At 28.6% G+C, this 14,456-nt stretch overlaps 2 protein-coding genes and 1 pseudogene across 3 annotated transcripts in view; all 3 read left to right on the top strand.

The window, feature by feature from the left end:
- The first annotated feature begins 584 nt into the window (after positions 1-584).
- Positions 585-1,256, top strand: LOC145199138 (calcium-binding protein SPEC 2A-like). Of its 2 annotated transcripts, XM_090088235.1 has the most exons (2): positions 585-820; positions 912-1,045. In XM_090088235.1, exons 1-2 carry the CDS (start codon positions 631-633, stop codon positions 914-916), a joined length of 195 nt encoding a protein of 64 aa, XP_089944361.1. In that variant the 5' UTR covers positions 585-630; the 3' UTR covers positions 917-1,045. The 2 variants fall into 2 exon arrangements, with proteins under 2 accessions (XP_089944361.1, XP_079930345.2); XM_080074219.2 differs by having other exon boundaries at positions 585-1,256.
- A 1,792-nt stretch (positions 1,257-3,048) lies between these two features.
- On the top strand, positions 3,049-3,459 carry LOC149888571 (histone-lysine N-methyltransferase SETMAR pseudogene; annotated as a pseudogene).
- Positions 3,460-8,233: 4,774 nt separating this feature from the next.
- Positions 8,234-14,456, top strand: part of LOC145200005 (uncharacterized) — a 6,651-nt gene continuing 428 nt past the window's right edge. The window contains exons 1-18 of the mRNA XM_090089096.1: positions 8,234-8,421; positions 8,528-8,578; positions 8,774-8,850; positions 8,932-8,980; positions 9,213-9,304; positions 9,395-9,478; positions 9,643-9,677; positions 9,784-9,839; positions 10,144-10,203; positions 10,333-10,377; positions 10,615-10,685; positions 10,990-11,038; positions 11,243-11,272; positions 11,421-13,513; positions 13,601-13,684; positions 13,804-13,860; positions 13,968-14,063; positions 14,205-14,303. Coding sequence (XP_089945222.1) covers positions 8,244-8,421; positions 8,528-8,578; positions 8,774-8,850; positions 8,932-8,980; positions 9,213-9,304; positions 9,395-9,478; positions 9,643-9,677; positions 9,784-9,839; positions 10,144-10,203; positions 10,333-10,377; positions 10,615-10,685; positions 10,990-11,038; positions 11,243-11,272; positions 11,421-13,513; positions 13,601-13,684; positions 13,804-13,860; positions 13,968-14,063; positions 14,205-14,303 — 3,306 coding nt within the window. The 5' untranslated portion in view covers positions 8,234-8,243. The remainder of the gene's footprint in view (positions 8,422-8,527; positions 8,579-8,773; positions 8,851-8,931; positions 8,981-9,212; positions 9,305-9,394; positions 9,479-9,642; positions 9,678-9,783; positions 9,840-10,143; positions 10,204-10,332; positions 10,378-10,614; positions 10,686-10,989; positions 11,039-11,242; positions 11,273-11,420; positions 13,514-13,600; positions 13,685-13,803; positions 13,861-13,967; positions 14,064-14,204; positions 14,304-14,456) is intronic.

Raw genomic sequence — 14,456 nt, 5'->3', positions numbered from 1 at the left:
AAAACAAGATTATAATTAAATTCACCTCTTTTTGGTCTTGAAATTTTGGTCTTTGTTATGAACCAAATTACATATGCAATTAAAATTATGTATGTAATTATTTCATAACAAAAACCCCTGCAGTTTAAATTTTTATTTCTTAGGAAAAGTATAGGAAACAATATTATTTGACCAACTTTATTTATTTTAAACTCAGTCTGAAAAAATTAATAACTCATTTTTTCAACGCGATGATGAATTTAAATAAAGAAACCTAAATATTGCAGCTTAATTTTGTCATTTTATTTAACCTAGTTAAAATAACAAAATTATTTTCCCAAAATATTTATTTTACTATATAAAAAAATTTATCATTTGTTACATAAAACTTTCTTAAAGCATAGGGACTTTGTTAGGTCACACCACGGAATATAGTATTTAACAATTTTAAATTGAGCAAATTTTCCGCTAAATAATAAGTCCACACGTTTTTAAAATATCACCGCAGTCGTTTTAAGAATTTCACCGCAGGTAATTTCAAAATTAAAATTTTGTCATCAAAAAAATTTAAATTGCATGATGGTTGTTTTAAATAAACTTGAAGAAAACTTGCATTCTCAATTTGCCACTGAGGTTTGATTTTATTTAAAAATGGTTGACACGCCGAAGACCTACTTTGATTCAAATGCTCCAACTGTTGTTTTGAAGAGCTTATTTTCAAAGTATGATACTGATGGAAGTGGTCAATTAAATAAAGATGAGCTAAAGGTGTTGTTTCAGGAAGATTTCGGATTTACGAAAGAGCAATGCGAAGTTTATTCCTTACTGCTGGACAAAGATGGTAATGGTCAAGTTTCTTTTAACGAATTTGTCGCTTGGTTAAAAAGTGGTGAAAATTTTAAAAATGTAAATAATAAATCGCGATACTTTAGATTAAAGCAAGCTGTAGAGATGTTTAAAAAGTTCGATGTTGACAATAATCAATCACTTGATCGAGAAGAATTTAAACGTTTGTTTAGATCTGTTAATGGTGAACCATCAAAGCTAGATGCTGCGTTATCAGAACTTGATCGGGATGGAAACAATATTATTTCATTTCAAGAATTTTTGAGATGGTTAAATTGGGTTCCTTTAGATGATTTTTAAATGAAAATTTTATATTACAAGTAATAACTTATTAATTATACTCAATCAAGTTTTTTCTTCAAGCTGATTTTTACATACAATATGTAATACTATAAAGAGTAATTTTTTATAAATGATTTAGTCAACCTCTCTATATTTTCTTACATTTATTTTATAATTTTGAGTAAATATGCTGCAATTAGTTAAAGATTTTATTTCGTATTTTTATATATATTAGTATTTCTTGTACTTTTTGGAGAGGTTTTGCTATTTTGATAAAAAATATTTGTTAAATATAAATTAATACAAAATGATGTTACCACAAATTTTAGTATACTGATTTTAAGTAATTTTAAAATTTAACGTTACTATATTATCTATGGCATATAATATTGACCATTTGGTGGCAAATTACTATTACTGTTTTCTTTAAATAGATTTACATATATCTTTTGGGATGATTTTAAAGATAGTGCCAGGCCTTGAGGGTTCATACAACACCCTTGTGTTAAAAAATTGGCTTGTTCCTATTCCCAAAACTTTCTAATGACTCATAAACCTGTCCACGTTTGCAAGTCTTTTACAAGGACTCTATTATAAGTCTGAACTTTCATAAATTAAAGAGCTGATGACAACTGCAGATAACACAAGTGACTTTAAAAGCAGTGATAATAGTGTTTGTGGTGACACATATTATGATAGATCTGGTAGTGACAGGAGTGAAAGCAATGATGACTCATTTGCTTCTTATTTTTACACTTCAACTACAACTCAAAGAAAACATCTTTGATTTGTAGTTGAAGTGTCACAACTGTTTGCATGATTACCCCTTCCTTCATTCCACAAGTATTGGTCAAAGTGTTCATGAAGTCTTCTTACAAGATTTCATGAACACTTTGAGCAGTTTCATTCACATACACCTGATGACCTGTCATGGTTTGAGTCCTTTTAATCAAGTCAGAAGGCTTCATTAAATATTATAGAGATAATTAGACCCCAGATGTTTTTCTTTCACAATTCTTTGACTGGTATGAATTTTTTGCAAATAAATAAAATTTGAAAATATTGGGGAAATGTTAGAAATGTTTCATACTTTTTTCGTTTTTTTTATAATTAAACCAAACAGGACTTTAAGCCAATATATTTAAAAATTTGCAGCCATTCCTGGCCTTTAAAGCCCACCAATCTTCCATAAGAGTTGCAGTACCTCTCAGTGTTGTAAGTATGGTATTATCAGGCAACCAAAAAGTTCGTGCAGTTTATCTTAATTGCCTATTTCTAAGAAATGTATTAAGAAAACTGGTTGTGGTGGGGGGATGATTTTGCATATAAATTAAAGCTTGTTTTAAGGAGAATCAATCAGTGTGTTTCATAAGTTTTATTAGTGCGTTTTAAAATTAAAAGTCTTAAGTGGAGTAAGGCTGTGTCAGATGCGATAATTCGCGCCTGTTTACTTTATGAGTTCAAACTTGGAACCAATGCTGCAGAAGCTTGTCGTAAGATATGCGCTGCTTTTGGGAAGGTACCATAGCAGAACGGACGGGTCAAAAGTGGTTTAAAAAATTTTCTTCTGGAAATGAAAACCTTGAAGATTAACCAAGATCTGGAAGACCATCCATCGTAAACAAAGAGGATATCAAGCTGGCAATCGAGCAGGACTCCAGTCAAACATGTCAGGACCTTGCTTTAAGATTTAATGTGAGTGATGAAACTATTCGTTTACATTTGCACCAACTTGGAAAACGTTGGAAGTTGAGCAAATGGGTACCTTATGAGTTGAGTGAAACAAACAAGCTACAGCGCTTAACCATTTGTTCTTCATTGCTTTCCCGCCACAATTTAGTGCCATTTTTTGACCAGATGTTGACGTGCGACGAAAAATGGATTATATACTGCAACAAAAAACGAACATATCATTGACTAGCCAGTAACGATCCAATACCGATGACTCCTAAACCAAGCATTCACCAACAAAAGGTTTTACTGTGTGTATGGTGGACTACAGCAGTTATCGTTCACTATGAGTTGCTACCAAGTGGACAAACCATTTCTGCTGAGATATACTCAGCCCGATCGGACAGAGTTTCGTTTGTTCTTCACCAAAAACAAGCAGCTTTGGCAAACAGAAAAGGTGTTGTATTCCACCAGGACAACCCCAAACCGCACACCGTAAAAATCACGCGGGAAACTCTAGCACGTTTACAATCGGAGATTCTAGCTCACCCTCCGTATTCATTAGACCTTGCGCCAAGCGACTATCACCTGTTTTTGGCCCTGGATAATCATATGAGGAATCGACAGTTTCGAAATAGAGAAGATCTCGAAAATGAGTTAATTCGCAACTTTCGCAAGTGATTTTAATTAAGAAAATAAAGGAAGTGGAAATTCTTCTAAATTTAAAGCCTGTTTTTTTTTTATCTTTGCAGATTTTAATCATTTCATTTGAGTAGATTGGACGTCTTTGTGGCTTATAAAAAGACAACTTAAAAATTTCTGAAAATGTACTTTTTGATGCTTCTTCTACAGTTTCATGTATTTAGAAAACCAAAAATAACAAGCGTAAAAGCACTGGTCAACTTACCAAAACTACCTATCAAAGCCATTCGGGTGATAAAACTGGATTTATGAACTTCACTGAAAAGTTTTTTCCAACAATAAATTAACATATTTCTTATTTCATTCATTTTTCAAAATAAATTGTTTATCTCAGCGGAGTCACAACATTTTAACGTGTATGTTTTGTTTTAGTAGCCTTCCGCGGAAACGATAAAAGAATAAAAAATGTGACCACTAGTTCGGATCTTCCCATCATATAATTTATATAAACTCTAAACAATCAATTACTAAATGTAATAAAAATGCATAAAACGTGTACAAAAAAATAATTATAAATATTTATAACGGGTCGAAGGTGATACTAATAATTATTTAATAAAGTCATAATGTTTGATGAAAATTTCTGTTTTTAAAAGTGAAACATTTAGAAACATCCTCAAAAAAATCTTTAGTTTTTTTGAGTTTCTAAATGTTTTTTTGATTAAATTAGTTTTTAATTTTAGAGCGAAGAAAAAAAAAAAAAAAAGTAAATCTTTTAGTTTTTTGCTCTTGTTGCAATATTATTATAGTAAACTAAATGTTTTAATTCTCAATGAAGATCTTACTTACACGTTTTTTGCTATAGGTGATGTTGTGTTAACTTTAAGTTTAACTGATGATCCAGCCATTAGCAACCTGTTTAAATTTATTTTGAAAGAAAAATTTGTTTTATTATGGATTCCTCGTAAGAAAACGATTGACCAGATTCATGTATTTAGCCTTTAACAGCTCAAGTGGATTTTTTATCTAATTTTGTTTAAGCTGGTGAGCTTTGCAACCAACTTGGTAAACTTAACTTGTCTTAGTTATTCAGAATTTTGTTTAGCAGTTCAGTTTTTGATTATAATTATGATTGGAAGTATTTGTATTTTAACTTCTCAGTTGTAAATATCAATAAATGGTTTTAAACTTACAGAAGACTGCTTTTTCCACACTACATCTTTTTTGCACTGATTTTACAAGTTTGTGGCAAAATTTATCTCCACCAGCTGAATTTTTATTTGATACTTGTAAATATTTTTAGACTGAGGTGGTAGATAAACGGAAAAATTTGTCAAAAAAGAATTGTCCATCGTCGAAATTAGATCCCCACATATTTTCTTAGCCATCGAAGATCTGTAATCCGAAAGAAAATTACACCATTTGTATGCAAACTAACATCACTATAAAGGATAAAGAGATCTATAGTATCTTGTAATTTAAATCATTATTTTATCATATTGCTTGTAATTTAAATCATTATTTTATTATAAGCAGGAAAGAGAAAAACTCACTCCAACGTTTGACAGTTGGGACAATTATCCATACTTGTTCCACCAAGAGGTGAATATACTCAAGGCCCAATGTCGTTATCAAACTTTTTTAAAAGATCTGTGCAAACAACTTCTTCTTCGCCATGGTTCATGTATTTTAATTGGTTGTATACTTTCTTTATTAAATCAATCTTACGTTGTCAGTGAATTAAAAAGAATCTGCTGTGGCTTTCAATTATATTACTTAACTCGTCTAGAGTTTGCTCAAGTACTTTAGCGTATTCCGCTATTTTTTATTTGTTTATTGTTGCTGAGAAAATGTCGTAATCTTGGAGAAAATTTCTCGCTTCATGCGAAAAATTTCTCGCTTCACTTAAATAGTGAAATATTTCTGCTTTATTGATAATTTTACATAACTTTTTGTGACTGTTTTCGTTTCCATTTACTTAACGCTCAAATTCTTTTGAACTTAGAGTATTGATTCTTTTCAAATTTAAATTTTTCTTTAATAGTAATAAATCATGCTGTTGATTAAAAAATGTAGAGAACTTCATTTAATAAATCTTGAGTCGGAAAATCAATTTAATGGGTTCAACAAGTTTGCGATGTTAGATGCTGCTTTCACTAGCATTGCTTCGATTTTTTATTACATTTTTCAGCGTAATCAAAAATAACTAAAAGTTGCTCAGAGAGTTTCTTGTGTTGATAAGATTGCAATATTAGAGTTGTCAAAATTTTGATCGGCTATACTAGAATCAAATGGCGTAGTTTGAAGAAAATACTTTTCAATGGAGGATTTGATTAGACACTATTTTTATATCTGCAAAAATTTTTGAAAAACTTGCTTTAAAAAATAATGGTTCAAAATATCAAACTGAATAGCGAAGCTAGAAACTTTAATTAATTCTGACGTATTTGATATACATCGTTTAAGTGTCTGGAGAAGGTAACAAAGATGTAGACCCTGCAATGATCGGGATGCTGATGATCGGTGTCATTGCAAGCCCACTTTTGACATTTACCAAGAAAATTATCCAACGAGTTTATAAAAGAATTGTTGATAGCTTCTTTAGATCATTTTGGTTGGATTAATTTTAAACTTTCTAATAAGTTAAGTTCAATACATCATGCACATTTTACACCAATTAAAGGGTTATAACTAAAAAATGAGACAAAACTTTGAAGCTCCCTAAAGAAAAGGCGAAAATTAAAAATTTTTTTTTATTTTTAGTAATGGAAACAGCAAATTGTTTACAAACAATATTAGAGTAGCACCAGAAGATGTAAAACACACAAAAAAAGAAGTTTGAAAATCATATTATACTTTGGTCATTCATAACAAACCTCAGAAAAGGGTTTTTCAAAACCTTTTTTTTAAATAAGAGAATTTCAATGAGCCAGTACAACTACTTTAAGGAATGTATACAATATCATGCAGATAATAATTACATACTCTAGCCACATCTAGCGAGAGCTCATTATGGTAAAAGTGTGATAAACTACTTAAACGAAAATAACGTAAATTTCGTCCGTAAAAATGAAAATCCTATAAATGTACCAGAATATCCCCTATAGAAAACGTTTGGGCTACATTAAAGTAGGAAGTATACAAGAATGATTAGCGAGCTAAAAAATGCCAAACAAGTCTACCAAAGGATACAGTACTGTCTTAACTTGGATATGAACCTAGTACAACAGCATTTTTCATCAGAGTCAAGACTTAACACTGCAAAGTGAAGAAGAGTCATCGAGACTAGATAAATATTTTAAAATAAACTAAAATGAAGCCTTAAAAAAACTCTTTTTGAATTTTAGTTTTATATTAAAAATTGAAAGAGAAAAGAGCTTTCAAACACCGTCCGATTTTTTAGTTGTAATCCTTTACAAACCGGTAAGTAAATCGAGCCTGTTCTATCAATTGTATTACTTTTAATAGGACGGAAATCCACGTTTGTGAAGTTCATAAAGCAGTGAATTACTGTGACATTAGGTTTGATTTCATTAGCATTTTCATTTAAACCATGGCAATCGTTTATTGAATTTTCTTATTCATTGCATGACAATAGTAACAATAATAATAATAATAATAATAATAATAATAATAATAACAATAATAATAATAATAATAATAATAATAATAATAATAATAATAATAATAATAATAATAATGATAATAATAATAATGATAAAAAAAAAAAAAAAATAATAATAATAATAATAACAATAATAATAATAATAATAATAATAATAATAATAATAATAATAATAATAATAATAATAATAATAATAATAATAACAATAATAATAATAATAATAATAATAATAATAATAATAATAATAATAATGATAATAATAATAATAATAATAATAATAATAATAATAATAATGATAATAATAACAATAATGATAATAATAATAATAATAATAATAATAATAATAATAATAATAATAATAATAACAATAATAATAATAATAATTATCGCGGTTTGGTTGAATTATTCAGCGTTGAATTTAAAGTCTTAAAAAAACTTGTCTTAAATATGAAATTATTCTCTTTTTTTTTAGTTTATACGAATATATTATGTCCCTGACAATAAATATAAAAAAAAATCGGTCGAATCTCATCTTTAATGCTCCTTTTAGGAGTCATCATCGGAATAATACAACCACTTAAACATGACAATATATCCAGTTTGAAATACTTTTATATTGATTAAATAGTATTATTGAGCTTTTTATACCAATCTTTTCATTTGCTGAAATTTTTTTGCCTAATAACCGACGTTAAAATATTAAAAACATCTTTTTTTCTGGAAATCCAAGTATATTTTATACTGTTTTACGATCGCTTCTTTTAACGGATAATTTAGTAATAATAAAAATATAAAAAAGTTCACGCATACTCATTTTTCATCTTTAATCAAATTTTCAGAACAATTCAAGTAAAAATAGGGAGCACGAGTAAGAATAAATCATCTATTTAGTAAAAAGAATTTAAATTGAACTCAAAAAACAAGTTTTAATGGGTCATTTGCAGAATAATACAACCCACATATCCGCAACCATTATTAGGATCTATTTTCCGCACTTTTTTGTCAACTTATTATAATTCTTTAGCTATATTTCGATAAAGTAGCTATTAACTACAGTTAGCTGGGCACTTATATATCGAGAAAATCAAACTAAGGTGTGTTAAAATATGACTAATGCCAAGTAATTATAAACTCATACTTACTAATTGCGTAATCCTAAGTTCAGTTATGTATTTATAATTTACAATTATAAAAGTATATGTTTATTAGTAGGTTAATATCAACTAAATCTATATATAAAATAATGGTTGTTTGCTACATATGTAATGGTGATGCTTCCAAATCTGGAACAAGTTGCATAATGTGTAATTTATTGATTGATACAAAATGCCATGGTGGCACAATAGGAGATGGCTATGTTGTCTGCACAAATTGCTGTAATATATATTTTTTAAATATAACCATATACACATATAGACAGAAAAAATGTATAACATGTTGTATTCTGTTTTATACACAAATACTTTTTTTTTTTTTAACCAGTCAGTACAGAATCAAGTGAATTGGTTGAGAAAGACAGAATTGTTGGCGAAGGTTAGTATTTTTACACTATGTATGTATGTATGTATGTATGTATGTATGTATGTATGTATGTATGTATGTATGTATGTATGTATGTATGTATGTATGTATGTATGTATGTATGTATGTATGTATACATACATACATATACATATACATAATTATGTTTTGATATGTGAATTTAGAAGCTAAGTCTTTTTCCTACAGCCTTTCAAAAGTTTTCAGAGAAGATAATTAAGGATGTTGCATCTTCACAAAGCTTAAAATTGATATTTTCTGGTGAAGTATGGTTTTATTTTTAAAAAATGTTGCAAAACATTTACAGATTAGCTACTGAATTAAAACAATTTTTGGTTTGTTTCTAGAACTATAGCTACAGACACAATATATTTAAAGAAGGTGGTGCAGCAAAAAGTATGTTATCAGTATAATTAGAATAACATCTGTAGAAATGGTCTAAAAGAACCAACTTTTCTGTTGTTAGCATTTCATATATGTTATCCATTTGTATAATGTAATATCTGGTAGAATTTTGAAATTCTACCAGATATTACATTATACAAATGGATAACATATATGAAATGCTAACATTTGTATAATGTAATATCTGGTAAAATTGAAAATAATTTAAGTATTTTAATTTTAGGGAAAATGTGTGATGTTGACTTGATTAATCTTCTCTCAGAAAATCAGGCTGACCTCCTTGCTTCTGAAATGGGGAAAAATTTTCCTTTTAAGGTTTAACTTTTTTTAAAAATTAAAACTATTATCTGAAAAAATAAGATTGAAAATTTGAACTTTCTGTCCTTATTGTATAAATTTATTTAGTTTAATGACTATATCTACAAAGTCCTTGTCCCAGAAGCAATCATCAAAATGTTTTCCAAAGTTCAAGGTTGGTCACAAATAAAGGTACAATATAGTTTCTTAATGAATAAACTTTAAAATATGCTACATTACATTTTTTCTAAGTTTAATAGTTTTTTTTTTGTGTGTAGATTACTGAGTTGTATTAGTGAGTTTTTCATTCATTAGAACAAGTGTAAATAATACTTTTAAAATAACTTTTATTGCAGTCCGAGGTTTTCCTGAATAAATTTCTTGTTGAAAGGTATCTTTACACTATTTGAAGCTATTTTTTAGTTATAAACATTTAAAATGTTGCTTGTAAGAAAAAGGGCATCATAGAAATAATTTTTAGTTTCCCTGTATTATAGACTTGAAGTTGAAAGTTCTTCTCAAACAACATCCCTTTCTAGTTCAGATGAATCTGGTTAGTTTAAAACTAATTAATAAAAAGATAGAAAAAAAAGTTAGAAGTTGTTTTAAAATTAGACAGATAAGGGGTCTCACATTTTCAGTTTACTGGATGATATAATGATATAGTCAAATTGTTGAATAATGTAGTGACTATGTCAAGCTGTTGGATGATGTAGAAAGTGTTAGTAATGAATTGAAGTTAAGACTTAATTTAAAATTAAAATTGTTTTTAGTTTTCTTTAAAAAATTAAATATAATTGATGTTAAATATCATCTAGAACTTTTTTTTATTTCTTTTTCATGGTTTAAATATCTAGATTGCGAAAATACATTTGAGGATCTGGTTGCCAAGAGTGCAAAACAAAGCGAAATAAAAAGTATTTATGTTAACATTTTGGAAAAAATTTCTTAAAAAATTTTGCAGCCTACTTTCTTAAGTATTTCTAGTTTTGTTTTTCATCTGAGCATTTTATTCAACTTTATATTAGGAAAATTATTTTTGATAGAAACTATTCAAATGGAAAGGTGGTCTGGTTATGCAAGAAATTCTGGTAATATATGTTGATGACTATAGTTATTTGTGGTGCTTACCAAAATTTATTCTTACAACATTTTAATGTGATTGTTAAGTTTGTATAGCTTTTAAAAATCATGTTCTTATTTATTTAACCACCACCCTGTGCAGGGTAGTGGCAGTTTACATTAATTCAGCAGGGTAAATTTTGGAAAAACTTTTGTAAGACTCAATTGTTATTTATATAATTAGTGTAAATGCCTTGTTTTTTTAGAAAAGAGTATCCTTGCCAAAGATGTTTGGAAGATGGTTAGTGATGAACACAAAAAACTAAAATCTGACTTGGTAAGTAAAGCAAATAAAATATTGTAAAATTCAGTTAAATTATGTCTTTTTTTTACTGAAATGATGGTCTTCAGATACATACATACATACATACATACATACATACATACATACATACATACATACATACATACATACATACATACATACATACATACATACATACATACATACATACATACATACATACATACATACATACATACATTCATACATACATACATACATGCATACATGCATACACATGCATGCATGCATACACATGCTCATGTGTGTGTACATATATCCATTCTTTAATCTCTAGATTCCTGACAAGAAGCATTTAAAAAGATCACTACTTAGACCAAACACTGGTATTATTTAAAACACGTATTGCTAAAAAAATAGTTTAAGTTAAAATGTACTGTCATAATATCTCCAAAATTAAAAAAAGTATTAGTGTTTTAATGAACATATTAATAATTTTTAAAGTTTTAGCACATACTGTAAATGGTACCAATTATTTGTTTTGTAATTAAATATATGTTTTAGTTATATAATTTTATTATAAAATTTAGATCTTTATCAGAAAATGTCAAAAGGAAACAGTATTGATTTTTAAAATTATTTTTCTGTGCAATTTAGTCCATGGAACACATACAAAAACTTTCATAAATTAATAATGTAAAAATTTAAATAGTTTCAGCAAAATTTCATGTTTGTGTTATATATAATTACATTTAATATTTGTTACAGGTTCCCAAAATGATGAGATAAAACGTCTTCATGGAGAAATAGAATTATTACAAAGCAGATTAAAAGCAGCAGAAAAGGCTGCGGAGAGGGAGTACATGTCTAACAGTGATGATCAATCACAAACAAATAAAAATCAATCTGTAGAAAGTATCGAAAAACATCAATTACAAAAACTTGCTCAAAAAAGAAACGCAGAGCAAAAGAAAAAAAAAATAAGAGCTTGTCTTCATAAGTATGTTGGGCCTTCTGGAACTGTGAAGAAGAGAAAAGTAGGAAACAACCGTAGAGTTTTTTATGTAATCTGCCCTGTTTGTGAAATAAAGCAAAGTCGTTTGTCAAATCATTTAGTTGTGAAGCATAATTTTCTAAAGGAAGATGCATCATTAAAAGAGAGTGAGTTGAGGGTGTTATATTTGTGGTCTCAGAAAAATAAGCATGGTGTTGCAAAGCCGTTGCCATGTCTTTTATGTTCTAAATGGCACTTGCGTTTGGATAACCATCTTAAAAATAAGCATCTAATGAACAAAGATCAAATTAAAAATGTTATTTCAGAAGCAAGAACAAAGTATTGGTTATCAGAGAGTGTTGGTCAATCATGCTCTGGTTATAATAAAACAGTGGCAAAGCCAGTTGAAGAATCTCAAAAGGTTTTGACTGAGAGTTATCCAAGTCATCTTACATATGTGCCTTTTGGTGCTAAAAGAATTTCTGATGAGAAAGCTAAAGAATGGGATATTCAAAATGAAAACTTTCTAATGTATTATGAAAATGCTTGTGATCTGCTAGATGGATTTAAGAATGAGCTTAGCAAAAGGCATCCTGTTAGCAGAGCAATAGCCTATCGAAATCATGTAGAATCCATTTGGTTAGTTATTGATGAGAAAATGAGTATCTATCCAAAATCTGCTTTTAGTAATGTGTTGCTTGTTGAAGATGTATACCACAATCCTAGTGTTGCACAAATTGGTAACGGTGGGAATGAAGCATCCAGTCTTAGAGTGAAGTTTGTAGCTCTCAGACTTTTCTTGAAGTTTTCTCGAAGAAGACATGTGTATATTGGCCTAAAGAGAGATGATTTAAATAACTTAAAAGATTATATGGAAGAGTGGAATTCAGATCTTACAAAGCCTATAGCACAACGGAAAACAGACATACGAAAAACAAAGCTCAAAAGACTTATGACTCCTTCACATATGATTAAGTATGGGCGCTCACTTCATGTTCAAGAAATAATGAAATGTTTAAATAAGGAAATAAATGATCAGGAAAATAAACTTAAACCAACAAAAAGATTTTCACAACAAGTTCGTGATTATCTGATTGCAAACATTTGCATAATGAATGGGTTACGAGCATCTAACATAAGAGAGTTGCGTATACAAGATGTTTTTGATGCTTCAACAAACCTTGAGTATCCAGGCTATAAAGTATTTGTAAATTCTACATACAAAACCTCAACTATATATGGGGAAAAAGTAATTGCCTTGCCTGTAAATATATTTAAGCATCTCGAGTTTTACATACAACAACTTTTGCCAATATTAAACCCATCAAATCCATCCTTTTTGTTTGTTTCATCTGATGCAGAGAAAATGTCACATGGTGCAATAGGAAGTGCTTTAACATCGACTTTTAAACAAGCCAAGGTGTTTGGACAAACAGAGTACAAAAGAGTTTGTCCAACAAGAATACGTTGCTCATGTGCAACATTTGGGTGCAAGAGTGAAGGAATTGATAGTGGGTATTTTGCCAAACACTTCATGAAAAACAAGGAGGACACTACACAGATTCATTATAATCTTTTTTCAAACCATAGAGAAGCTTTGAAGCTTGCTATGCTAGTTGGAAATACATTTGAGGTTGGAAATTACAAAAAAGTTTTAGAGAAAGCAGAAATAGAAGATCTCACTAACTCTATATATAAAGGAGAAAAAACCATCCCTTCAAAAGAACATATATTAGAGTGGTTAAACTCAAAAAACATTGTTGATCCAAAAGAAATGTCTGAAATAATGAATATTTTAAAAGAAACAGAAAACAATGTTGTGTCATTTTACACTGACAATGATCAATGTGAAAGTTCAAATAATCTGGTATTACTCTTACAATTTTTTTATTGTTAAGCAATTATAAAAAGTTGTAAAAATATTTAAAAATTACTTTTCTTTAAATTTTTCCAGAGTTTAGACAGTGAATCTGACTCAAATACAGATGCATCAACAGGTCACTGCAAACCAAGTGTCAGTACTTCAATGTTGGAAACAGTTAATATTGTTTATTTGAAACTTTAACATACAAATGTGTATTGTAATACATTGAGTTTTTTAAATTAATTTGTTGTTTTTGTGCTTATATTGTTTCTCCATTTTTCTTTATATTTTAGAACGCTTATGCTCATGAAAACCTCATACTTTCATCTGATTCCGAATCCACTCCTCAAGTTAGTAATTTTTATATTTTTATTTGCAATTTTTACTATTATAAAATTTCAGTAATCACTTTGTAAACGGCAATAAATGCGTATGAATAAATTATTATAAAATTTAGAGGAAGAGACAGTCACTTCTTTTAAAAGATAAAAAGTCTTATCCACAGAGAAAAAGAACTCAAAGATTTGAAAAGGAAGGCTTGCTAGACGATGAAGTATGCTACTTAAAGTTTATTTATGTTGAAATAAATTTGTATAAAATAAATGAAGCACTATCTAATAATGAGATGCTAATTAATTCTAATAATCTATTTTTAATGGTGAACTTGAAATGGTTGTTCCTTACTTTATTTTAGGAAGGAAATGTTCCATGCCATTCTCTAGATCAGTCTCCAGTCCTTTTTCTTCCTACTTCTTTAGGGTCAAATTCCAATATGGATACCAAGATAGAAAATGTAATTTTTTCTTGTGGTAGTGTTTAATTTTAAGTATTGTTCAGTTAGGAACCATTTTCAAAGAAACGTTTGATAAAATTTAAACTTTTTTCTGTTAGCCCTCAATTCTTACTTCATTTATCTTTTAACTTAATGAGGCTAGGGTTTTTTTGT

The sequence above is a fragment of the Hydra viridissima genome, unplaced genomic scaffold (genome assembly GCF_058129835.1).
Source record: "Hydra viridissima isolate aposymbiotic clone 2 unplaced genomic scaffold, HvirCarnegie_v1 scaffold_5, whole genome shotgun sequence".
Lineage (NCBI taxonomy): Eukaryota > Metazoa > Cnidaria > Hydrozoa > Anthoathecata > Hydridae > Hydra > Hydra viridissima.
The sequence above is the reverse complement of the archived record's forward strand: the minus strand, read 5'-3'. Positions and strand labels throughout refer to the sequence as shown.

Bases quoted from the DNA above. Each gene is read 5' to 3' on its own strand.
- LOC145199138 (XM_080074219.2), top strand. From the start codon at position 631: ATGGTTGACACGCCGAAGACCTACTTTGATTCAAATGCTCCAACTGTT.